The sequence below is a fragment of the Gymnoscopelus microlampas genome (genome assembly GCF_963454915.1).
Source record: "Gymnoscopelus microlampas genome assembly, chromosome: 12".
In the NCBI taxonomy this organism is placed as follows: Eukaryota; Metazoa; Chordata; class Actinopteri; order Myctophiformes; family Myctophidae; genus Gymnoscopelus; species Gymnoscopelus microlampas.
The window spans coordinates 40208898-40235573 of NC_139949.1; the positions used below are offsets into that span (position 1 = coordinate 40208898).

Genomic DNA, 26676 nt, shown 5'->3' on the forward strand with positions numbered 1-26676 from the left:
TGATACTGACATGATACTGACCATATTGCTGACATGATACTGACATGATACTGAGCATAATACTGACCATGATACTGACATGAAACTGACCATAAAACCGACATGATACTGACATGCAAGTACAGTACATACTCACATGCATTCACAAGAGAAACCTCCCTCATGCCCCCCTTGCTAAATTGCTAATACAGTTGTACAGGTGTGTGTGTGTGTGTGTGTGTGTGTGTGTGTGTGTGTGTGTGTGTGTGTGTGTGTGTGTGTGTGTGTGTGTGTGTGTGTGTGTGTGTGTGTGTGTGTAAAATTACCATCTTTAAAATTGCCGTCCTAATTTCTTTCATATATTCACACGCTTGGTAATACAAACATGCGTGCGTGCGCAACTGCGCATGTGCGTGTTTGTGTGTACTGTACACGTGCCATCTCTGATGCATTTTTCATGCGAGGCTGTGGAGTGTCTGAGTGAAAGTAGGGCAGGTATCCAGGAGTCCAGGAAACACATGAGGCCTATCAACGTGGGCGTGTTTCCTCCCATCTGAATATGTCTGCTTCTGCTTTTTAAACACTTTGCTTTTCTTCTCTCCTCCTTTTCATCACCTTATCATTCTGCCCCAGGACTCATTTTGGTACTCTATCTAGCCACACACAGAGAAACACTCAGAGATGCACACACACACACACACACACACACACACACACAGGCGCGCATGCACGCACCCACACATGCACGCAAACTCGCAAACACACACACACACACACACACACACACACACACACACACACACACACACACACACACACACACGCAAACACACACGTACGCTTGCACAGCAACAAAGGCAAACAGTCCACATCAGCCATTTCAGGACACTTTTCCGTTTAATGTTATTTATAAACAGCTTTTGAGTCTGGCATTGTTTGATAACCACATACAAAACATTTGGGCTGCACAAAGGAAGAGAGGCAGATGGAGAGACCACGAAAGACAGAGGGAGAGCTGACAGAGATGTGGAGAGAGAGAGAGAGAGAGAGAGAGAGAGAGGTAAGGAGGCAGGGAGGGCCTAAGGACGAAAGGTGGGACAAAGGAAGTAGGGTGGTAAGGAGGGAAGAAAAGAGAACAAGATGAGAGAGGGAGGGCGGGAGGAAGGAAGGAAGGCAGAGAACAGGGAGAGAGGGAGAGAAACAAATATGAGTTGCAGGATGGTGGAAAAGGAAGGGAGAAAGGGGTGGGGGATGGGGGCAAATGGGGACAGAACAGTGCAGCATTTATCTGGAATGAGTCAGCTAAACAAAGAAAAGACAGAACAGCAGGGAAAGAAAGAACGAAAAATAGAAATAATAATAGAAAAAGAATATGGTGCAGCCCCGGCTCTCCAACGACGAGGCTTCAACGGAGAGTGCTGTTTTTCTGTTGTTGTTTTTTTTCTCTTTTTGTTACAAAAACTAAACAAAAAAATTGAAAATAAAACGAAATCACCCTCACAGGAACAAAACGGACACAAAAGTCAATTTTACACCATCACCTCTGGGTTCACAGCAGCACAGACAAAGGTTACCAGTAAGGGTCTCTAAGCCTACATGTCAGGAGAAAAGACACCAATGACAGGCTTTCTTTCATCCCCTCCTGCTCTAATGTAGACAGACAGAGAGAGAGAGACAGAGAGAGAAAGAGAGAGAGAGAGAGATACAGGCCGGGGCTTAGTGTTAAAACACGTACGTACAGTCAGAACACGATCCCTCTTCACATGTCCATAGGTTCCCTGTTCCAACCCACACACATAAAAAAACTTTTGCTCACCAGCAGAGCTAATCGGAACATTTAATTTGTAATTTTCCAAGTGTTAGCAATGTTGACATGCTTTAGCCTTCACGGGAGGCTGCCTCCCATTGTCAAAATGTTAGCGAAATGATTTATTTTGGAACGCCAACAGTAGTGAGAAAAAAACGAAAAAGGAAACGCGTAGCGTCCTCATCACTGGCAAGTTAGTCGTACTGTAGCTTTGCCAGTATGACCTGTGTGTGTGCATCTATAATAGGTCTGCTTCACCTTCAGCCACCGAGGACTTGATGATGTCAGTGGAATAACTTTTTTAGATCAGCTCATAAAGCTGAAGCCTGTAAGCGGTGTGTCTGTGGTGTAATTGTGGACTAGTAGCCTCTGCCCTGGGTTTGCGAGCCCTGGCCTACAGGGGGGAACAGGTACGCTGTGAAGGTGAGTGATATGGTATACAATAGGAGGATGTGCTTGAACCACGCCAGTTCGCTGTATAGGGGTTGCCATGTCCCTCAGTCCCCACTGTCCCTGTAATAGGCTCTATGCACAGCAGCCATTTTGGAGAAAAATTGGGCCTCTTCTTACTTCCTTCACAGGTGTTACCAATGATACTAATGAAGGCTCTGTTCCATTCTGGTCAAACAGAGTCAGGGTGCTGATATTGTGTGGTCCAGGGACCCTCATGGTTCCTTGAGAGGGTGTAACTCTGAGAGTTATGGGGGTCCTTGAAATTAAAAAGTTTGAGAACCACTGTGCTACACTAAATGGAACAGAGCCTTCATTAGTGTCATTGGTGACACCTGTGAAGGAAGCAAGGAAGGGGCCCAATTTCTGTCCAATATGGCTGCTGTGCATAGAGCCTATTTCATGGTCTCGTGAAAGATCAGTCTAGAAGCTCCATTCTAGAACCAGCTCTGCACGGACTTTCAGTAGCAGCGGTAGTGTTACACTGTCTGATCAGTCTTGCTCATCCTCGAGACAAGTTTTTCTTTTTCCTTTTTTTTCTTCTTCAGAAAACACTCCCAATTCCACCCGGAAGGGGGACGAAATGGAAACGTCCGTGGCAGTTTGTCAGTCCATTTGCCTTGCTTTTGACATCACTGCTTTTTTTTAGAAAGTCCTTTCGCTGAGATTAATGCGATGCCGTTCGTGAGTCAAGCGCGGCCAGCCGGACAGCTGTCGTTGTGGTGCCGGTCGTCGGTATCACGTCTCTGTATCTCTGCCCACTGTGCAAAACCCACTCTGAACCAGTGCCAGCATAAAAGCAGTTTTATTAAAAATCTGGTGCTTTTGATGGAGTTAACTACGTGTGATTCTAGCCTTGCTTGATGCAAACGGGGACAGCTCTTTACTTCACCGCCACTCCGCCTGTTTCCAAGGAACGACACAGAGAAAAGTGCATAACAGTTTTGGGAAGTTGGGCTTTTCTTTCTTTTTTTAAGCAGTCTCAGCTCAGCTGAGCAAAATGAGTCAGGCTTGAATGTGCAGGTATAGGTTGAGACCTCAGTCAGCAAAACCAGTGAGGTCTGCCGTGTGAATGAAACAGTCTTTGACCTCTAAAGTACCTCTTCATTGACCCCTGGGCAACCTTAGGCACTCTTCACTCATCTGCGTATCTCCTACAATATCTGCCATCATGGCTTCGGTGGTCTCAGACCATGTAAAACACACTCCCAACGGCATGTGCTCATGCAAACACAATAACTCAGTCACTCGGTCCTCAGTCACTCATTCAGTCTCTCATTCGCTATGACGGATCAGTTATCAAAGGCTATATCAGATGGACATGGAATGAGACCAAGAGAAATGGGACGATTATCACATGGGGGCTGTTTCGATATGTGAATCTGACGAGGAAAAATCATGCTCGAGCAGCTCTGAGATGAGGCGCAGCAGTAAATAAAAGCCAGAGCTTAGAGATGGAGAGGCGCGACACCGCTCAATGGTCGTGGCAAAAGTTGCATTGTTATGCTAAAAGAATGATGTTTCGGTCTGGTGAGGCCTTCATCAGTTCTGTTGATGAGCTGACCTTCATCTGCCTCCCCTAGACCGAAACGGCATGCTTTTAGCATAACCAAGCAACTTTTGCTCCGACTGCTCGTCGCGCCTCTGCTCTCAAAGTTATTTTGATGTATTGGCATTTATAAGAGGCTGTACCGCCACACCAATGGACCACAAACAACGTAGAGAAATCATCTGTGAAAGTTTATGCATTTGTAACTCTGAGAGAGTACAAAGTTCACCAAAAGGTAGCCTGGAAACCAGACGAATCTGCCATGCCAGGCTAACCAAATGGAACCTTACGGGTCCATTTGGTGACATCTGTACTCGCAGAGCTAATTTAACACTCATTTTACAGTGTAGGGCTGCAGGCATGCCACAGTATGGACTGCAAGTGGGCTCACTCTTCCGTATAGTCTCAAATTTGTGCGAGGTGATTTACACGTTAGGGGTTGATATATGTACAGTATGTTCTTACTGCAGAGGGGCTTTTCTGTGACTATTCGTTTCAAAGCCACTTGCCCCTTTTTTCTTTTCTTTTTTTCCGTCGCTAGGTTTTACGGTGCTGTGGACTGAACAGCCGACACATTACAGATGCTCATTTTGTCGTTTCCACGTGAATGACGGATAGCGCCGAGACGCACATAGAGTCCTGCTCTGTGTAGAAGGGCCCAGCGTGGAGAAGGGGAGGGCAGATTGTGCTGTTTTCATCTTTATTGTCAGTTGTTGTCCCTGCCATGTGGAATGATTCATTGGCGTTGTATACCGAGCAGCGATGTTGTGGCTTTTCTATTTCCCCTTTATTGTGTAAGTCTTTTCACGAGTACATAAATTCTCAGAGACGATCAATGCCACGCTCTCGAGACAGTTGTGGCTATGGGATGAGACGAGTGTAATGACTTCCTGTTGTTTCCCTTTTGTGACATCATCAAAGAGCAATGGGGCTGAATTGGTTTTCCCTGACTGTCGCGACTCCTAAATATTATCCCTGCACTTGAAATCCACAGGAATAACAGTAGACAATCGATAATGCAATCGATAATGCTCTTTACGTGTACTATGCAAACACTCGCACGCACACGCACGCACGCATGCACACACACACGCACACACACACACGCAGACACACACAGACACACGCACACGCACGCACACAAACACATACACACACACAGAGTTATGAACAAATGCCTCATTGAGAGCCAGAGCAGGGTTGGTCAGGAGATTGAATCAATAGGTTGTATCAACACCAGTAAACAGGTCCATTCTCCCGTTTCAGCATGGGATCAGAGAGGCGAGCGTCAGCAGCACGGCCAATGGGAAACAGAGTACCGAACACGCCAGGCGGGGCGCCGCGACGTCACTGGCCCTCTGAACCCCGCTCGGTGGGCCAACGGAAGTCCTCGGGATGCACTTGTTCTTCCTGCGCGGCGCCGACAGGTCATATTTGTCTCCGTCCGCCGTGCTGTAGTCTTTGTCCCCCCCCAGCTGCACCTCGTTCTGCCCCCCCTTCCCCTTGCGGCCCCGGCGGGTGCAGTTCCGGCGTCCTCCCCCCTTGGCCGGCTGGGGCAGGGGAGACGGGGTGGGCAGCAGGCTGTACTGGTCCCCGTGGGGCAGGTACGGCCGCTGGTGGTGGTTGTGGCGGCTGCGGTGGCGGTTCAGGTGGTTCAGCGTCTCTCCCGGCTCCTCCTCCTCCTCCCCCTCCCTACCGGGCCCGCCGCCTCCTTCTCCTCCTCCTCCTCCTTCCCCCCTCTGGCTCTCTCCTGGGAGGCAGCTGGGCAGCTCCTCCTTCCTCAGGGTTTTGAGGTCCTTGCCGGCGAGCTCCGGCGGCAGCACGCACGCCAGCGAGGAGGTGGAGCCCCGGAACCGCCGCAGCCAGTCCCACAGGGACAGGGCCTTGCAGTCGCACTCCCAGGGGTTGTCGTTGAGCCGCAGGTACTCCAGGGCCGGGAGCAGCGTGAGGCTGCTGCCCGCCAGCTCGGTCAGCGAGTTGTTGAACAGGTAGAGGGTGGTGAGGCGCCGCAGGTCGTGGAAGGCCTGGCGGTCCACCCACTGGATGCGGTTCTGGTGGAGCAGCAGGCGGTCGAGCACACCGAGGCCCCGGAAGGTGTTCTGGCGCAGGCTCCACAGCCGGTTGCCGTGCAGGAAGAGGTGGCTGAGGTTGAGCAGGTCGATGAAGAGGTCGTCCTCCAGGAACTCCAGCTGATTGTCCTGTGAGAGGGTGGAGAGAAACGAGGGATTTAAGGAGGAGGGACGTTGAGGAGAGGTTGCAGAAGATGGGGGAATGGGTAGGGAAAGGAAAGGAAGAAGGATGAGTCGAGAGAAAAGGGACGGAAGACGAGAGAGGTGTGAGTGGTGTTGTTGGATAGGGATGTGTCGTTCATGATCGATTCGTTCAAAGGAACTAGTTCATTTGCCGTGAATGTGAACGAGCTCGTTCACTTTCTGAAACTGTTACGTTCACGCTCCCGCGATGGTGTTTTACACACATTATAAAACATACATTAACCACTTTAGCCCTATTTTATACCTCGGCTATTTGAAAATAGCAGATCTACAAGCTCACAACGCGTCGCATCGCGACGCGTTGTGAGCTTGTAGATCGGCTGTTTTCAAATATGTTAGTACTTTTACTTTTGGTTCTTTAAGTATATTTTGATGCCAATACTTTTACTCGAGTCAATTTTGAACACTAGAAAATAGCGCTACTGAGCGAGAATGTGAACGAATCATTTGAACGAATCATTGCCGTGAGCGTGAACGAAATCGTTCGTTCACTAAAATGAACTTTTTTTCCCACCACTATTGTTGGAACAGAAGAGATGTGAAAGATGTGTCTGGTATAAAACAACAAGCATGTCCTAATAGTTGAAGAAGTGTGATGCACCAAAAAAAGATCTAAGCATTTGAAAAATATCTAGCAAACAGCACTCAATATGACACCAGTAGTTTTGTCAACATCAATAATAAATTCATAAATTCCTACCAATGAAATATCTGGCTGATACCCGATGCTATAACCTGGTAATAATAACAAAGCCCAATGTTTTGTGCCCATATAAACCTCAATATATTTTTAAAGCATTGCGTTAGCTCGATATGTGTGACTTTTAGCCCCATCATACGAAGTTAATATCTATTGACGTTTCCTTGCAAACAATAGTACATATGAGAGGCTCCACACACATTCACATGCAGTATGAAAGCTCCTACTATTGAATGAATGCATTTTCCCACATCAATATTTAAAATTCCATTCTTCTCCTGAGATAGAATTCATGAATATATCATTAGAGTGGCTGTAGCTATAGAACCCAGCAGTAGACCTTTAACAGCACCACAGGTACACACTGTGTAGGGGATGGAGCATGATCCATTTCTGGTGCACATGGGATGATTAAAAGGCTTATTTGATCAGCCCCCCAATTCATACAGTGCTGTGCCAGGTGTGGATCTATACATTATGTTATCATGTGGCTGTATCCTGCAGGTATGGAATCTGCATGAATAGAATCACATGATTATATGCGACGAGTGATGGGGGTTAGCTCAATAACATCTCTCTCTCTCTCTCTCTCTATCTCTCCACAAGTGAGCTAAGCCAAGACACGACACAGAAAACCAAAACTTTGATTGATTTCCCGTATCTGCATCATGTGTAGCTCAGATCTTTTCAATAGAAAAGGGGTAAAATGCTAAATGGTGCATTTACAGTATATAGCGCTTTTATCCAAAGCGCTTTACATGGATTGTGCATTACATTCACCCATTCATTCATACACCGATGGCGGAGGAAACCATGCAAGACACCAACCTGCTCATCGGGAGCAATTAGGGTTCAGTGTCTTGCTCAAGGACACTTCGACACTAACTTTGGGGGAGCCTGGGATCGAACTGGGAACCTCGCGATTACCATCCGGCCGCTGTACCGGCCACTTTACCCCTGCGCCACTGCCGCCCATAGGAGCGCAGTGGAGTAACTAAAAATGTTTTCCACCTGGGGGAATATTTTCTTTTCTGGCCAAAAAGTGTGTTTAAGACGGGGGTTTGGGGGCTCAAAGTGTTCCCACCAAGGAACGTAGGCTTTCAACATCTTAAAACCATCTTTGTTTTGGTGAGTAGCGAAAGTGTATTCTGTATTTTTTACTACAGTCAAGAGGCTGCGCTACCAGGGGTATGCGGGCAAGGCCCGAAAAGTCATAGTCACGTTAAGGAGAACTCCTTCTAACGCTAGTATGGACCAGAGCTACGTCACGTGGGTGCCCGCACCTTTTGCAGGTCTTGAATCTCTTAATTCCAATGAATAAGTGAACAGGAGCACATGGTATTACAGATTGTTTTGCCCCAAAGTCACTGAAATTCATAATTGGAACCATTCCTCATAAGACCACAACATTCTGACACTGAAACGGCATTTTGCAGATAGACGAATGAGGACAAAGTTTACTTTATTCAATACCTGAGTGTGTCAGCAACCATTTCATACTTTTGGTGAGGCGTGCAATACGGTATCTTCTTTATTAGGAATCTTTAGCTTAAGCAAGACTGTGTTGCTGTATCTGGTGTAGCGCCGTTGTATGTTAAACAGGGTGTTTCTGTAATACCTAGGGTCTGGGTTTTGAGTAGGCAAATGATTCTGATTTGATAAGCTCAGAGTCAAACTAATCCCTTATCAAATATTTTCACCCCAAATCTTTGATCCAGCTTGTTTTAATTTTGAAATTGAATTAATTTCTGTCAACAAGTGCACTGAATAGCAATACATCTTTTTTTTTCTTCACTGACAAATAGTTTTAACCAAGAGACAGAATTCGATAAGCAGATTTGCATTTGTATTAGCACTTGTACGATATCCTTTCAAACCTCAACTAGGTCCATGCATGTAAACCCTCCCTGAATAGGTTTAACCACATCAACCCTGGCATCCCTATATCGGGCAAAGTTCGACTTTCAATAATTTCCCAAAACTTCACAAAACGCTTGATGACAGAAGCTCGTAGATCTGCTATTGTTCTTAAATGTTCTCAAAACGCCTGTTTTTGGTGAATGTTCACCTACATGACATACATATCCAGAATAGGAACGCTAGGGTTCATGTGGTTAAAAAAAGCAGTCAAAACATCATAATATCCGATTCCTCTAGAGAGAATGTGGTACTATCGCAGTAACATAACATGTCGGATACAGTACAACATTGGTTCTCAAAGTGGGGTCCGAGGACCCCCAGGGGTACTTGAGGGGGTTCCAGGGGGTCCCCAGCTAAATGATGGACAGGGACCAAATGGACCCTTACGGGTCTGTAACTCTGAGAGTGTACAAATGGAACCAAACGGACCCTGACGGGTCCGTTTGGTTCCATTTGCACACTCTCAGAGTCAAATTAACATTGATTTTACAATATGAATTGGGGTCCCAGAGACATACATGCCATTAGATGGGGGTCCGTAGCCTAATGCATGTCAAACTGGGGGTCCTTGAAATTAAAATGGTTGAAATCACTGCTAGAGCCGTAAAAATCTTCTCTTATGGGGGTCCCTAACTTATCTTTTCAAATGGGGGTCCGCGGTCTAATAAGTGTCTATTTGGGGGTCCTTGACATGAAAAAGTTTGAGAACCACTGCTCTAGAGAAAATGTGGTACTATCGCAGTAACATAACATGTCGGATACAGTATACATGTTTATTGTCTGTTAGACATGGAAAATAAAAATATAGTGTTTTAAAAAAAAAAAAATAGATCCAGATCCACAATCTATAAAAAAAAAAATATCCAAATACCTGCAGGTAGAGATACTGCAGATTGTGGAGACCCTCAAAGATCCCGGCGGGCAGGCTGAGCAGGCCACAGTGGTAGAGGTGCAGGGCGTGGAGCCGGCCCAGGCCCTGGAAGGTGTCCGCCGCCAGGGCCTTCAGGTGCCGGTTGTCCCCCAGGTCCAGCTCCTCCAGGCGGTCGAAGCCGTGGAGGGTGGAGGGCTGTATGTAGGAGATGTTGTTGGAGTACAGCCACAGCATGGCGGTGGTGGGCGAGAAGTGGCCCCGGAGCAGCCTCTGGATCTTGTTGTTCTGTAGGAAGACGCGCTCGCTCTGGGCGGGGATGCCCTCGGGCACGGCGGCGAAGTTGGTGGCCTGGCAGGAGACGGTGCTGGGCGACGTGTAGCAGATACAGTGGCGCGGGCAGGGCAGAGAGAGGTCCAGGCCACACAGCACAAGCAGTAGCTCCACACCGCCACAACCTGAGCGAGAGAGGAGAGAGGAGACGTTGAATTGAATGGGCGGCATGTACTGTAGGCGTAATGAGGGTGGGGGGCGTCAGGGGGGCTGAGGAGAATGGTAGAGGGAGACAAAGGGAGGGAGAAAGGTTGTGAGAAACGGGAAATTAATTGAATTCACGGGGCAGAGCGCCTGTTATCAAACGCATCTTGAGCGAAACATTCATTGCTCTCAGTTTACTAAGACAACAATAAGCACGGTTCAGCGCAGACAAATTACAGCGCTGACACAAATCTGACACGCACACACACGCGCACACACGCACGCACGCACGCACGCACGCACGCACGCACGCACGCACGCACGCACGCGCACACAGACACACACACACAGACACAGAAACAATTCTATTGACTTTCATTCATTTTCTTTGTCATTTATTGTATATTATACGATAGAACTCCCAGTTATAAGGCCTTATTTAAACAATATACGTATGGTGCTACACCAGGGGTCTTCAACAGGGGGTCCGCGACCCCTAGGGGGTCCTCAGAGTTACTCCAGGGGGCCCGCCAAATCTTTGTGTGATAAGATTTTTTTTTTTACCATAACCACTTTACCATCCCTTTTCTGAGGAGAACTTTAGCCAAAAATAGCAGATCTACAAGCTCACAACGCCTCGCAGCGTGAGGCGTTGTGAGCTTGTAGATCGGCTATTTTTGGCGAAGAGGTATAGGTGTGTAGAGGGAAAAAAGAGCAGTACCAAGTAAACAAAAAAAGTTGAATCTGAAACTAAATTTAATACAATATAGAGGGGGTCCCTGCTTCATCTCTCTCTCAGCTAGGGGGGTCCTTGGCCTGAAAAGGTTGAAGACCCCTGTGCTACACAGTTTGACGGACACCCAACTCCAGTTTTGCGATATCTGTGATATCTTATCAACTTAAAGATGTCATGCCCTTTCCCTTAAAAACCACCTACCGTATCGTATTAAAGCACAACAGGGAGGGAACATCGGTACAACTCTGCCTACTGCATAGCAATTCATAATTGGCAGTTGATGACCTGTTACTGCTGTACACTCTGTTGCATAGAGACAGATAAAGAAAACCAGAAGGGCATGGGTTCACAAAATTCTTCAAAGACAAGAGGTCCTTGAACATTTGAGCCGCAGGTACTCGGGGACCGGGAACGCATCAGTGTAATTTTTTTAGATTTCTTTGGCTATTCAAAAATAGCAGATAATACTGTACAAGCTCATAGCGCGGCACAGAGTGTCGCGCTATGAGCTTGTAGATCTGCTATTTATTGAAACATTTTGGAAAATGTGTGCAAATCTTTGAATATATATATATGTTTTAAAGCAAACATTTTTTACTCCGATCTGTGCTTCTGGGAGTCCCTGGAACAAAATATTTTTGAGATGGGGGTTCGCGGCCAAATACAAATCATTTTGGGGGTCCTTGACATGGAAAAGTTGGAGCACCACTGATATAGCAACATACTGTTAGGATTTAGAAAAAAAGTTTTGATGTTCAAAATGTTTTGTTCCAGGCCCCCCCCCCCCTGAAGCAAAGATTTGAGTTACAAATGTTCGCTTTACAAAATATATATTCAAAGATTTGCACACATTTTCAAGATTTCTCAAACATAGCAGATCTATGCCATGGGCTTGTAGATCTGCTATTTTTGAATAGCCAAAGTATAAGATAATTAACCCATTAAGACCTGAGGCCGATTAAAACATATTTTTTTCTAAATCCTAACGCTTAAAATATATATATTCAAAGATTTTCACAATTTTTATTTTTATTTTTCAAAAATAGCAGATCTACAAGCTCATAGCGCGGCACTCGGTGCCGCGCTATGAGCTTGTATATCTGCTATTTTTATATAGCCAAAGAAATCTTGAAATGACACACAGATGCGGTCCCGGTCTTAAAGGTTATACGTTAAAGTAGTTAAAATCTAAAATGACAGATGCTTTCCCGGTCTTAATGGGTTAAACATATGTTCTGTCAGCAATAAAATGCGGACTACTATTGAAATATACATTTTCTCCGTCTGTTTGTCTTTCTCTCTCACTCTCACTCCGCTCACTCACTCCCCTCCTCCGTGCATGGTGCTGAAATACGCACGCCAGCCCACTGTTCACCTCGTTCTTATTGTTCATATGCAAATGATGAGTCTCTAAGCAGTTTCATCTGCCAGGTTGAAAGTGATGCTTTGAACGTGACGCCATCTAAACTCAGGTGGATTTTGATTGCAAGCACAGTGTACAGTGCAATGCATGTGAACCGCTGGTGCACATAAAGTGTTATATATCGTTCACTGGGGTCACCCAGGGGTCTATCTTTGGCCCCCTTCTCCCTCTACACCAGGGATCTTCAATGTTTTTTCAGGCCAATGACCCCCTAGCTGAGAGAGAGATGAAGCAGGGACTCCACTAGCCTGGTAAACCCTCCCTCCGGAAATCTCATTTCCATTTGATTTCAGGAGTGAGTCTGGCCTGAACGCCCATTCTGCAATATTGGCTGTGTACGCCAAACTGACGAGCCTATCAGCGTCGTCGCACATCGTTCTGTGATTGATAGCGCCAGTTGGCCAATCAGGTGGTGATTACGAGTGAGCCCGAATGGGACCGAGTGCAGCCGACAAAAATGGAACGATCCGCCACTGTTTCTGTGGCCAGTTACACTGTTTACTTTCGTTTTTAAAACGCTCTCAAACTTCGTTTTTGAGGCACGGAATTTACTTTTAAGATATCGTTTGGATAGAATTTAGTTGTTTAACTTCATATATGTGGTCAATTAATCATGACAGAGCCTATAAATTTAGAGAACCGGCAGGGGCGGGCAGTGACACGCATGTATCCCAATAAGGCAACCTATTTTGGGCATGGCCGTCTCAAAAGTCCCGTTGCGTCACATAATCTGGAGGTGGTAAAAATTAACTGCTGATTGGCTGAAGGGGAAAAACGATCTTTGGCTGAAGTGGTTGTCAGTCAACGGTATTACTCCCGCCCAACTTTTTCCGGAGATTTCCGGAGGGAGGGTTTACCAGGCTAGGACCCCACTACATATTGTATAAAATTGTGTTGCAGATTAACATTTTTCATAGATTTCCTAGACATCAACCATAGACATAGACTTGTTTGACATGCATACATACATACATCTTTTCTATTAATTATGTTGGATTCACGCTAATGTGTATTTTCAGACAGTTAACCTTTTAAACGTCTCCCTTGAGCAAGACTCTGAACCCCTAATTGTTCCCGATGAGCAGGTTGGTGCCTTGCATTGAATGTAATGCACAATATATATACTGTAAATGCACCATTTACCATTTATTTACCATCTAAACCCTCAATTTAGTCAACTTGAACGTTGGCTCTGTACTTGGTCCGCTCGTTTTCCCTCTACACCAACTCTACACCAACTCTCAGAAAATAGACGACCTACAAGCTCACAACGCCGGCGCGAGGCGTTATGAGCTTGTGGATCTGCTATTTTCGGGCTAATGTAGATTTTACTCCGAGGACCCCCTGGGGGTCCTGGACCCCCTGTTAAAGATCCATGCCCTGAACGCTCATGTGTTTTCACCAAATCTTCGCCTATCATTATGACATGCCCAGTTTAGGGACACTAGTGTTCATGTGGTGAATCAGAAAAATTAGCCACGATGCCTTGTGCTGAGATTTGGTCACTTTCCCTTTCCCTCTACTGTAGATACTATAGCAGGGGTCTTCAATGTTTTCAGGCCAAGGACCCCTTGGTTGAGAGAGAGAGAAAGCAGGGACCCACATTATATATTGTATAAAGTCTTTTTTATTTTCATAGATTTCATAGGCAGCTTCATAGACTTGTTTCATAGCACTATCATGTTGGATTCATGTTAATGTGTATTTCCAGACATTTAACCATGCTCTAAAAACAATACTTAGTAAACCTGACCTTTCACTCTGTACTTTCTGTACTTTCACTCTTTTTTCCCCCTATACCGAAACACTTTGCCGAAAATAGCAGATCTACAAGCGCACAACGCCTCGCAGCGCGAGGCGTTGTGCGCTTGTAGATCTGCTAATTTTGGCTAAAGTTCTCCTCAGAATAGGGATGCTTGGTTGAAGTGGTTAATGTAAAAATCACAAAGATTTGGCGGACCCCCTGTAGTAACTCTGAGGACCCCCTAGGGGTCCCGGACCCCCTGTTGAAGACCTCTGTATAGCAATGCCTTAAAACCACCTATTTTGAACCAACATGCCCATGGGCGCACGTTACAGTACACAACGTGGGCGGCTGGCACCTCTGTCGCCTCTCTCTCTGAAAACGACACCTCTGTCGGTCGTAAATTAGCAATGGCACCTGTTTTGCACCGTTTTATGCTGAGCGTTAGATAGGGCCCTATATATATGACAATTACCATTTTACAGCTCATAATTCTGAGTTTTTTTTCTTGCAATTGCGAGATGCGAGATGAAAGAAATAAAAGAAATGGGATTCTGCCGTTAACGTCAAACGTAATTTAAAACACTATGGACTGTATGACCATTAATGGTACCGCTATCAGCACATATACATATAACCACAGATATGTAGTAGATGTGTATCTAGTGTAGTGTAGTGTGTAATATATTCAAATATAGTCAGGGTTTGATTTATAAAAACAGACGGGGGACATTTTCTTAACATAGGCTACAGTATACTTCTTCATACGTATACAGTATATCAACCTAAACTACAAGTGAAAGTTGCTCTGTCAAATTCGTACTTGAGTTAAAGTACAGGAGTGCTTGCTTTAAAAAATAAATACTTAAGTATTCAAAAGTACATGCTTTTAAAAGTACTTAACGGTAGGGTAAGTGATATTTTTTGGTTAAAACAAAAAGTATTTTGTTAAAAGGTTAAAGCATTATATTCTGATAGTAATCATTGCTATAGAGTGTTTGTTCAGTAACAGATGCCTCCCCGTCTCTCCAGCTCTTTAATAAACAGAAAATACATTGTCCGGTAGGTGTCAAAATCTCAGCCAATCAGAAGAAAGTACCCATTTTTAAGCTTCATTTTTATAGTGTTCCAGTTCCAATTTAACACTTATTTTAACCAAAGTAAATCACTTACCCTACCTTTAAGTATTCAAAAGTACGAATTACAAAAGTCTAACAAATATACTGTGTGTGTGTGTGTGTGTGTGTGTGTGTGTGTGTGTGTGTGTGTGTGTGTGTGTGTGTGTGTGTGTGTGTGTGTGTGTGTGTGTGTGTGTGTGTGTGTGTGTGTGTGTGTGTGTGTGTGTGTCTGTCTTGGAACACTGTTATGATAGCTCTTTGCTCTCTTTCCCCCCTTTGGTCCTCCCACAGTGGTGCACACACACACACACACACACACACACACACACACACACACGCCTTATTGCACGCACACACACACACACACACACACACACACACACACACACACACACACACACACACACACACTTCACAGCATCATATCCTTCAGTTCCCCTCCAAAGGCGGCAGAAAATCGATGTTCCTCTTGCTTACAAGCGAACACGCACCACACCTGTAATACATTCCTACCGTAACGGATGCCTGGAAATAGAGGGGGGGGTGGGGGGGGGGGTCAGATGAAACACAAAGCATCCACAGACAGAACGCATGTGAAGAGGGGATTACAGTTTTCCTTTCTACATTCTCTCCCTGCACGAGGATGCCTGGACCCCCGTGGGTCCATTTCTACACTCGCAGAGTCAAATTAAATACTGAGATTTTCTTGGATCAATCCATCATGGTTCAGGAATGGAGAAACGTGGCATCTCCTCAGAGAGAGAGAGAGAGAGAGAGAGAGAGAGAGAGAGAGAGAGAGAGAGAGAGAGAGAGAGAGAGAATGTATGCATGCATGTATGTATAGGCACCATAATGCAAGAGGACAATATACCACAGGGGACATGTCTTCCCTGCTCAATGCTAATTGTGTGTGTGTGTGTGTGTGATGGACAGGTGTCCAATCGGTCATCTCACATTGGTGTACTATTATGTTCTGAGACATCAACCAGGCAAAGAGTGGGAATATTGTGCGTGTGTGTGTCCGTGTGTTTGTATTACTATACTTGCGAGGACCAAGTATAGTAGAATTTGAAGAAATATACATTGTGAGGACCGTTTTCCTGGTCCTCACAAGACAAACGGTTGTTTTATAGTTAAAAAAAAACATTTTTTAGAGATACGTTTACAATTAGAAAAACATTCAGGTCAGGATTAGACATTTAGAGGTTAGGTTTATGGATTGGAATTAGAGTTCAACATGATTTATACTTAGTTGCGCGCCAGTGTCATGCACCGAAAAACAGCCGATCTATAAGCTCACCGTTGTGGGCTTGTAGATCTGCTGTTTTTCAGCCTTAGGCTTACGGTTAAAAATGGCGATTATTATTTTTAAATGGCATTCATAACATGGCTGTTCTAAAGTGTTGATGTCCTCACAAGTATAGTAATACAAACATGTGTGTGTGTGTGTGTGTGTGTGTGTGTGTGTGTGTGTCCTTGTGTCTGTGTGTGTGTGTGTGCATCCTTCCTTGCCTGCGTGCGTGCATGTGTGTATGCGTGCATTTGTACCGTATGTGTGTGTGTGTGTGTGCGTGCATGCGTGTGTGCGTGACATTTCTCCACAAACACGGTGTGAGAACAGTGTGTCTGGTTATTCGACAAGGCTGACCTTTCCGTCAATACCAGGCCCGACGCCAGAAGACATCATGGCAGACAGCAGGCATCGTGGCCATGATGTCCCCATTGTCCCCCTAGTTTACCACCAACCCACCCTGTCCCTCATCGCCCAGTTACGTTTTCTATTTATTTTCCACCCTGTTAATCTGGTTCTCCCTCTCCCTCTCTCTCTCTCTCTCTCTCTCTCTCTCCCTCCCTATCTCTCTCTGTCCTCATAACATGCAGTCAATATGTATGCATTCAGGGATAGTGGTTGTTCGACATGATTTTATCTTTCCATTCTCTCTCTCTCTCTCTCTCTCCTCTTCCTACTTATCTGTCCATCTGTGTCGACAAGTGACAGCGGCAAGCGGTGACGGCGGCACTATAGCTGTATATCGCCGCTGTCGGGGCGGAAACCTCTCATCTCCATATTCTTTATATCAGTGGTTCTCAAACTTTTTCATGTCAAGGACCCCCGAATTGACACTTATTACCCCACGGACCCCCATTTGAAAAGATAAGCCAGGGACCCCAATAAGAGAAGGTTTTTTAGGGCTCTCTAGCAGTGATTCTCAACCATTTTAATTTCAAGGACCCCCAGTTTGACATGCATTGGGCTACGGACCCCCATTTAATGGCATTTATACCTCTGGGACCCCAATTCACATTGTAAAACCAATTAGACTGGGCAAAACCTATAACAATTCGATAAAAGGGGGTACCAAACTTTTCTTAGTTGATTCTTATGTGTTTTTTTCCCGTAGAATCCATTTCTGCCGAGTACATTTTTGTATTGTGCATAATTAATTAGATAATTAGCATAATTGCAGCAAATATACTATTATCTAATTAATTATGCACAATACAAAAATGTACACGGCAGAAATGGATTCTACGGGGAAAAACGCAAAAGAATCAACTGAGAAAAGTTTGGTAAACCCTTTTATCGAATTGTTATAGGTTTTGCCCAGTCTAATTGTTAATTTAACTCTGAGAGTGTACAAATGTAACCAAATGGACCCGTTAGGGTCCATTTGGTTACATTTGTACACTCTCAGAGTTACAGACCCATAAGGGTCCATTTGGTTCCTGTCCATCATTAAGCTGGGGACCCCCTGGAACCCCCTCAAGTACCCCTGGGGGTCCCCGGACCCCACTTTGAGAACCAACGCTTTATAACTCCATTTAACTTTTTGTGTTTTTTCCGCCCGTAAATTAACGCCCTTATTGATCACACCACGACGTCACACAAAAGTGTTTAAAGTAGCAGATCCACAAGTTCTCCAGCTTGTAGATCTGCTATACTTTTGAATTTGAATCCTGAAATGTAACACAGTTTTGGACATACGAGCAGTGGCGGAAAGTAACTACTGTAAGTAAATGTACTCAAGTACTGTACTTGAGTACAATGTTGAGGTATTTGTACTTTACTCGAGTATTTCCAATTTCCAATACTTTTACTTCTACTCCACTACATCTCAGAGGCAAATATTGTACTTTTATTCAGCTACAATTATTTGAAAACTTTAGTTACTAGTTACTTTTTCATTATTATTACAAAACACACAGTAACCACTTCAGCCCTATGTACATTTTGACCATTTGAAAATAGCCGATCTACAAGCTCACAATGCGTCGCGATGCGACGCATTGTGAGCTTGTAGATCTGCTATTTTCAAAAGATTTGTATACATTTGAAAACTTGAAATAGGACATTTCGTATAATGAGCACTTTTACTTTTGCCACTTTAAGTACACTTTGATGCAAATACTTTCATACTTTTACTCAAGCACATTTTGAATTCCGGACTTTTACTTAACAGAGTATTTCTACCGTACATGGCAGTATTGATACTTTTACTTAAGTAAAAAAAAAAAGTACTTTTTCCACCACTGCATATGAGGTTTCTGCGGGACAGAGACGATAATATACTTGTTTCCATATGTCTATATCGTATGTTTATATTGTTCCGTTTTTTTTTTTTTTTATACCGCCGTTGCAAGCCGATTTGTCCCCTCTGGGACGTTACCTTGCCTTACCCTTTCCCTTCATGCTCCTGTGCCTCGTCTTTTCATCAGTTCCCTTCCTCCTCCTCAGCTCTCTCACACTGTGAGATGGCTCTGCCCGTGCCTGCTGTGTCTGGTAATTAGCTAAAGCTCCGGTTTCCTACTCCAGGCGTGTGTGTTTATCTGCATGTGCGTGTGTGTGCGCTTGTGCGCGCGCGCGTGTGTGTGTGCGTGTGTGTGTGTGCGTGTGTGCGTGTGCGTGCGTGTGTGTGCGTGTGTGTGCGTGTGCGTGTGCGTGTGTGTGTGTGTGTGTGTGTGTGTTTACTGTATGTGCAGTGGTGTAAACTAAGTACATTTACTCAAGTACTGTACTTACGTGGAAAGTTGAGGTACTTTTACTTTACTGGGGTATTTCTATTCCAATTTTCTACCCCACTACATCTCAGAGGCAAATATTGTACTTTTACTCCACTACAATTATTTTACAACTTTAGTTACTTTATAGATTTAGATTATCATTACAAAACACATACCCACTTCAGATCTGTATACATTTTGGCTTTATCTTAGTTAAGATTTACTTAACTAGATTTGCAAATCTAATTTCCAGTAGGTGTCGTATACACCCAACACCAGGGTCAAACGTTCTCAATGGAAGAGTAAGGAGACCACTTCCGACCACTGCAAATACTGTCTGCTAGCTACAGTACATTGTATTCAACAGACTGGTTAAAGTCATGTTTTATTGCTCTCGGTGGTGCGCTGGTAAAACGCCTGCCCCCCCAAAAAAATCCACCGTGGTGCAGCATCTGGCTTTGTCCAGCGTCCACACGAAACACAATTGGCCCGTGTTCAGGGGAGGTAAGCCGGGCGGGGAGTGTTATAGTTGTCAATGCACGTACTGCCTACGGGCTGGGCTGGGCCGGGCCGGCACCTGTTAGGCGGGAGGAGTATAGGACGAAGGCTCTACGTAAGGGGTGGGCAACTTTGATGATGGAGAGGGCCACTATATTTCCACACTCACTCCAGAGGGCCACATTGCATATACTGTTGGCCCATTCTATGTCACACAAAAGTAGCAAAAATAGCAGCTCTACAAGCTCAAAACGCGTCGCGCTGCGACGCGTTTTGAGCTTGTAGATCTGCTATTTTAGCTACTTTTGAATTGGAATCCTGTTTTTGTTTTTTTGCTATTTTTTAATTGGAATCCTGAAAAGTAAAATTTGTATTTAATTTCAAATGCTTAGTTATACTTATGTTAACTTTATGAACTTAAATACAAATACATTGGACATAAAAAAGGCAATACAATTTTAATACTAGTCATTGAGCTACTAAAAGACTAAGTCATTAGTAATTATAAGTAATTAAAGCGGGTCATGTTTGCATGTTTGGAATCGTAACAGCTGAAATCAATAATATATCAGTATTCTCATATTAACCTGCGGGCCGCATTAAGTGAAGGTGGGGGCCGCCGCATGTGGCCCCCGGGCCGCCAGTTGCCCATGTATGCTACATGGGCAACTGCTACGACAGTAGGATACAACAGCAGTGGCAACACAGAAATGTGAGTGAGGAACCAATTGGCATCCTCCTATCCTCCTATAATTTGAGAAACCCTCTGTCTGTTTGTAGTGCGTGGTGTAGTAGTGCGTGGTGAGACCAAAACTGTTCTGCTCGGTTCTCCTCAGTGGCTGGAGCAATTGATCTGAATTTGCACACAGCCATTCACCATTACCATGTGCACGGAACAGCGAAGCCCGTTTTTCGATTTCACCAAAAGTCAGCTGTTTATTAGCGTTTTTTGTGTTCGCTGGCTCCCGGGTTGCCAGATCATGTGCGCATATCCCCCCCACGGGTATGGACTAGTAACAACTAAATTGGGGAGAGGAAGGGGTAAAAAAAAAGAATGTTTTATTCGTTAAAATAAGCCCTATAGATTTCAGCTTTTATAGGGCATAGCAGTGGCGGCCATTTTCTGGTTCCACCCCAAAATAGTCAATGCATTTTTCCCATTGACATTTCCAAAAATATTTATATAAATTATTTTAAGCCTAGAATCAAGCCATCCAGGATCCTGGTGAATCATGACCATAAAACGTTTGATTCTGTGGAGAAAAAAAAGGAAAACGGAAAAACAAAGGGTATTTATTAAATATAGTTAATTAAATATAAAATAAAAACAAATCACAGAAAAAAAGGTTTTATGGTCATGATTCACCAGGACCCTGGATGGCTTGGTTCTAGGCTTAAATGAATTATTATAAATATTTTTGGAAATGTCAATGGGAAAAAATGCATTGACTATTTTGGAGTGGAACCAGAAAATGGCCGCCACTGCTATGCCCTATACTTATAATTAAGAATTTCACCAACTTCTTTGCACAACTAAGTTGATTCTTTATCCTTATGATTGATCGACTGCAATCAAAAATTCTCTGCTCAGCACTCCCTTGCTTTTCATCCGTCCAGGCCAAGGCCGCACCGAAACAATGACTGAAGGTTCATTATTGTTCGGCTTGCGCTGAAACATCGCTCGTGGACAGTATTGGATCCGTTCCTATCGCTGCTCGTGTTGGCAAAAAAAGTACAGTATGACAATCAGGTCTCCTTTCTCCCGTAACGTTCTTTTGAAATGATCGACGCGTCTGCAAAGTGGGACAATAATTGTCTATTATTATGTACCGAAGAAAGGAACGGATCCAATAGCCAAGGGAGGGGGAAAAAAAAGAAGTCACACCAAAGTGTACAAAATTAAATAAATAAATGTGGGATGTCTGATGATAACGCATCTGCTCTGCCTCTGTGAAGTTAACCCATTAAGACCGGGAACGCAGCACGCGTGTCATTTTTTGATTTCTATGGCTATTCAAAAATAGCAGATATACAAGCTCATAGCGCGGCACCGAGTGCCGCGCTATGAGCTTGTAGATCTGCAATTTTTTTTGAAAAAATCGTGAAAATCTATGCAAATCTTTGAATATATATATTTTTTTAAGCGAACATTTGTAACTCAAATCTTTGCTTCTGGGGGGTCCCTGGAACAAAATATTTTACAAATGTTCGCTTTAAAAAAGATATATTCAAATATTTGCACAAATTTTCACGATGCATTTTTCAAAAATAGCAGATCTACAAGCTCATATTGCGGCACCGAGTGCGCTTGTATATCTGCTATTTCTGAATAGGCCAAAGAAATCTAAAAAATGACACCGATTCTTTCCCGGTCTAAATGGGTTAATTTTAGCTTTAGTTCAAAAACATCTCCAGCCACCTTGGCTGCCGAGGTCTTATCTGCTGCTCGCACAAACTCCCAGCGTTACAGTCACCTGCGACACCTCCCCACTGGTCTCATTATGCTGTTTACGCCTGAACCGTTGCCATTGCGACGTGGCCTGACATCTTGTTGTTGTGATGATAGCAGAGTTCCAGAGTTGGCTTGTATAGTGCAGGGCCAGGGCTTGAGTCCTTACGGCCCTAAGCAGAACTTCATTTGCCCCCAGAGCTTTCTCTCAACCGGCAGTGAGAGATAGAGAGAGAAAGAGAGAGGGAGAGATAGTGTTCATTATTAAGGACCTGTTTAACCGATTAAGACCTGAAGCCGATTCTACAAATGTCTTCTAAATCGCAGTTTTCGGAAAAAACGTATGTTTCTATATCAGTGTTGCTCAAACTTTTTCATGTCAAGGACCCCCAAAATTATATGTATTTGGCTGCGGACCCCCATCTAAAAAATAATTGTTCCAAGGACCCCCAGAAGCAAAGATTTGAGTTAAAAATGTTTGCTTTGAAACAATATATAGGGAAAGATTTGCGCACATTTTCACGATTTTTCAAAAATAGCAGAGCTTGCATATCTGCTATTTTTGAATAGCCAAAGTGTAAAATAATGCTTTTTAGCTCAAATCAAAAAGTGACACAGGTGCGTTCCCGGTCTTAATGGGTTCATTTTGGCATTACTTTTTGCCAATGACACAGTGTGGCAGAAGGTAACTATTTGTTTTTATCAGCTTTCATAAAGGTCTGTCCATGGTGCCAGCTGCCAGATATATCACACACTGTTTATCCCTATACAGGCTACAGTATATGCGTATTTATGGTCAGTAGAGTATATAGTGTGCATTGCGACCATGCAGTCGTTAGATAGATAGCATGTTATTTAGACAGATGCTAGGTTCATCTGTTGACCTGGCATCCTAGATTATACCGAGGCAATGTACAGATTATACTTTTTGTTGATATTACAATGTTTAGACTGACGCTAGGTTAACGGTTTACCTATGATCCTAGATTACTGAGGCACTACACCGTCTCTCTGCATTTGATGTATGTGTTTACCTTGCGTACCGTAAGTCGCTCTGGACAAAGAGCGTCTGCTAAATGCCTAGATCATCTCTGTCGGGCGGAAACCTCATTATATCCAAAACTGCTACTTTTCAGGATTCAAATTCAAACATAGCAAAAGTAGCAAATCTGCTACTTTTGATACTCTTGTGTGACTGTAGTAGTATGATGAAAAACTGTAAATTGTGCATAATACAGTCACAACATTACATTCAACATAGCCTTTTACACCTCCATACCTACAACATTAATTTCAAAATCTAACTAGAAAAAGTGCTCCTCGGAGCACAGGTCTCCGTCAGGTCAGGTAGGTTATTGTGGCCTCCTGGTGGCGCTATAATAGGCTAATGTGAAAAGGGTGCCATTTCTTCTTAGGCCTTGCACGGCAATCGGACACTGCATTCATGATTTGAGGCATTTTGTTCAAAACATGCGTTTTGCTAAATTAGACCTGCTGGTGGCGCTATAACAGGCCAATGTTAAAAGGATGGCATTTGCTCCTCAACATAGTGTGAAGGTGTGTGCAAAGTTTGACCGTAATCGGATGCTGCGTTCATGATTTGCGGCATTTTGTTCAAAACAAGCCACTACTGCAAACTGTAGATGTCAATCTTAGCCAATCAGGATGGAATATGAAAAATCAAACACATCCGTCTTGATCCCATGACTATAGACATTATGTGTACTGATTTGCGTGAAATTTTGATAAAATCGGAAGGAGTAATACAAAAAAATGTGTTTTACATAAGTCGGCCTCCTGGTGGCACTATAAAAGGCAGATGTGAAAAATGCAGGGCAAAGGTTTTTCCTTGACCTCTAGGGAGTGCGCTTACAAACTTTTACACAGATCGGTGCAGTTATAGGTAAAAAAAAACTAATCGGCCTGTTATAGCGCCACCATATGGTTGATTTGAACATTTTAATTTCTTCCTCGGCATAGTGGAAATATGCGTGCAACATTTCAAGGAAATTGCATGCTGTGTTCATGATTTGAGTAATTTTGTTCAAAACGGAGCACTCCTGCAAACTCTGGAAGCCATTTATAGCTAATCAGGATGGAATATGAAAAATCTGAAATAGCCGTTTCGTTTAATGACTATAGAGATACTGTGTACCGATTTGCGGGATTTTTGGACAAAATCTGTAGGAGTAGTACTGTCAAAAAATATGTATAATATTTGCACAAATCGTCCTCCTGGTGGCAGAGGTTCTGCTGTGGCGTCCAGGGAGTGTGTAACTTATAAAGTGGTTTGTAGGTGTGTTGCCTACTAGGAATTTGTTCCTTCTGGGTCTGGCAGAACCAGGTCTCCTGGTCTTGTTCCAGACCAGTTTCCTAGAACCTTTTTTCCCTCCTCTTCTTTTTAACACCACTCCAGATATTGCATGTCTCTTCTTTATCTATATGAATCTGAGTCTTTGCTAGCTCTCTCTATACGCCCCTCTGCCCCTTTGAACCTTCCAACCGCGTGTGCTTTGTATCTCCGCCGAGCATCTCACGCCTTTTTTTCTGAGCATTTATTTTGTGTGCGTGACGATGTGTATGTGCACGTCTGTGTGTGTGTGTGTGTGTGTGTGTGTGTGTGTGTATGTCGTGTACATTTAATAACTTTCTTCTTTTTTTTTAACTTGGTTGTGTTTGTGTGTGAGTGAGCGCATATACTGCAACGTGACCATGGCAGCTCACGCTGTGTGGGTGAGTGTTTTCTGGACTCGGTACGAGAGATAAGGATGCGTAGAAGTTCACAGATTGAGAGATGGAAGGGCTGTTATCAGACAGCGAGGGCTGCAGACGACGGCCATATGGCCCCCGACACAGCGGGACACCGAATCTCCCACCCTGCATCTGCTCTTTCTTTTAACAGACGACACGGGGTCTTTTCGTCAGAACCACAGGTGTACAGTCCACCATAGGAATGTATAATCAGCTTTGGAACGTGGCCCGTACACTGCCTAATAGGGCCGACATTTTGTACAATTACAATTTAGGCTCAAATTATGCTTTTATCCAGAGTGACTCATTGTAAGCTTGGAGTAAAGGGACATCCACACCAAGCACTATAACTATAAATCGAGTCCACACCACAACTATAATGACGATTTTTACTTTTTAATTGTACATTTTGAATACCGAACTTGTACTTGTAACAGACTATTTCTACAGTACAATAGGGTTTTGATATTTTTACTTAAAGACGGGGTGCCGTGATTTTCAGTGATTTTTTTCTCCCCCTAAAACATAATCATCAGGTATTATGGTTATGCTAGGAGGAAGATTTTTTCCAAAAAAGTATACAGAAATTGTTAAAATTATATTTTTATGTTTTTTATGCCTCCAGTTCATTAAGTATATCTGGTTCTCACCTTAGCACCTCCTCCACCACCTTAGCACCACCCACCTGTCCTAGTCCCTCCTCCTCCTCATGCCCACACCTGTCGTGTAATGATAATGAGGGGGAGGGTATGTTTTTACTATGTCACTAAAGTGCTGTTTTTCTATTGACACGTTTGACCCTCAAGGTTTCAGCCTCCAGGTAGAAACTCAAAATAGTCAGAGAAGACATAAAACACCATAAAAACACCACCAGGGGGCTTAATGAAGTTCTATCAACCTCATAGACACGTGAAAAACAGAAAAAGTGCAAAACCATGGCACCAGCTCTTTAAGTAAAACATTACTTAAGTAAAAGTATCAACGAGCTTGTGGATTTGCTACTTTTGCTATGGTTGAAATCCTGAAAAGTAGCAGTTTTGTATATGAGGTTTCCACCCGACAGAGATGATCTAGGCATTTAGCAGACGCTCGACTTACAGTATGCAAGGTAAGCACATACATCAAATGCAGAGAGACAGTGCGGTGCCTCAGTAATCTAGGATCATAGGTAAACCAATAACATACGAGTACTTCTTCCATTACTGGTGCTTGGTGTGGACGAGACATAAAAGACATGAACCCTAACAGTGTTCATTTGTAGTAACTCTGAGAGCAATCTCGGTTGAGGATTTAACTGTGGTCAAATACATGGAAGTGCAAAGAAACCAGCTAAGTGCTACAAAGAAACGGTTAAGACACCAAACCCTACAGTAGCATCTGTCTACATAAAACACTTTTGTGGGAAAGCAGAATTTGTGGGAAAGCAAACGGCATACTGTATACAGTATCTATCTTAATAACTTTCTTACATACGATATGTGAACAAATAACACACATAAATCTGGACAACATAACTAGAATCTATCTAAATAGGCAACAGAAGGAAAGAGAAGTTCTAGAGGATGAGACAGATAGTGAAGAGGTGAGTTTTCAGACTGCGGCAGAAGATGGGGAGTGAGTCTGCAGTCCTGACTGGGGGGGGGGGGGGTGGTCATTCCACAGCTTGGGAGCAGGCTTGCTTGTACCAAAAGAACAGATAAAAAAAACATCTCTGGCCATAAACAAAGGCAGTGTGAACATCATGTCTGGCTGCAGAACCAGGAAATGCCTGGTAGAGGGAAACTAAAGGAGAGTGTGAATGTTGAACCGCAGTTCATAATTTATGGATAGGAAAACATATATATGTTTCAGTGAATGTCTTAGTTAGAAGAACACTATTATTCGTACGATGCACTTCTGTACTGTACTGTGAAGTATTTACAAAGATGTCCA

The 26676-nt window shown here is 43.9% G+C and overlaps 1 protein-coding gene across 1 annotated transcript in view; it reads right to left on the bottom strand.

Moving 5' to 3' along the window:
* Window positions 1-4967: 4967 nt before the first annotated feature.
* Window positions 4968-26676, bottom strand: part of rtn4rl1a (reticulon 4 receptor-like 1a) — a 160285-nt gene continuing 138576 nt past the window's right edge. Inside the window, exons 2-3 of the mRNA XM_084073806.1 lie at window positions 9550-10004; window positions 4968-5983 (exon numbers count right to left, since the gene is read on the bottom strand). Of these exons, the coding sequence (XP_083929932.1) occupies window positions 5048-5983; window positions 9550-10004 (1391 nt within the window). The 3' untranslated portion in view covers window positions 4968-5047. The remainder of the gene's footprint in view (window positions 5984-9549; window positions 10005-26676) is intronic.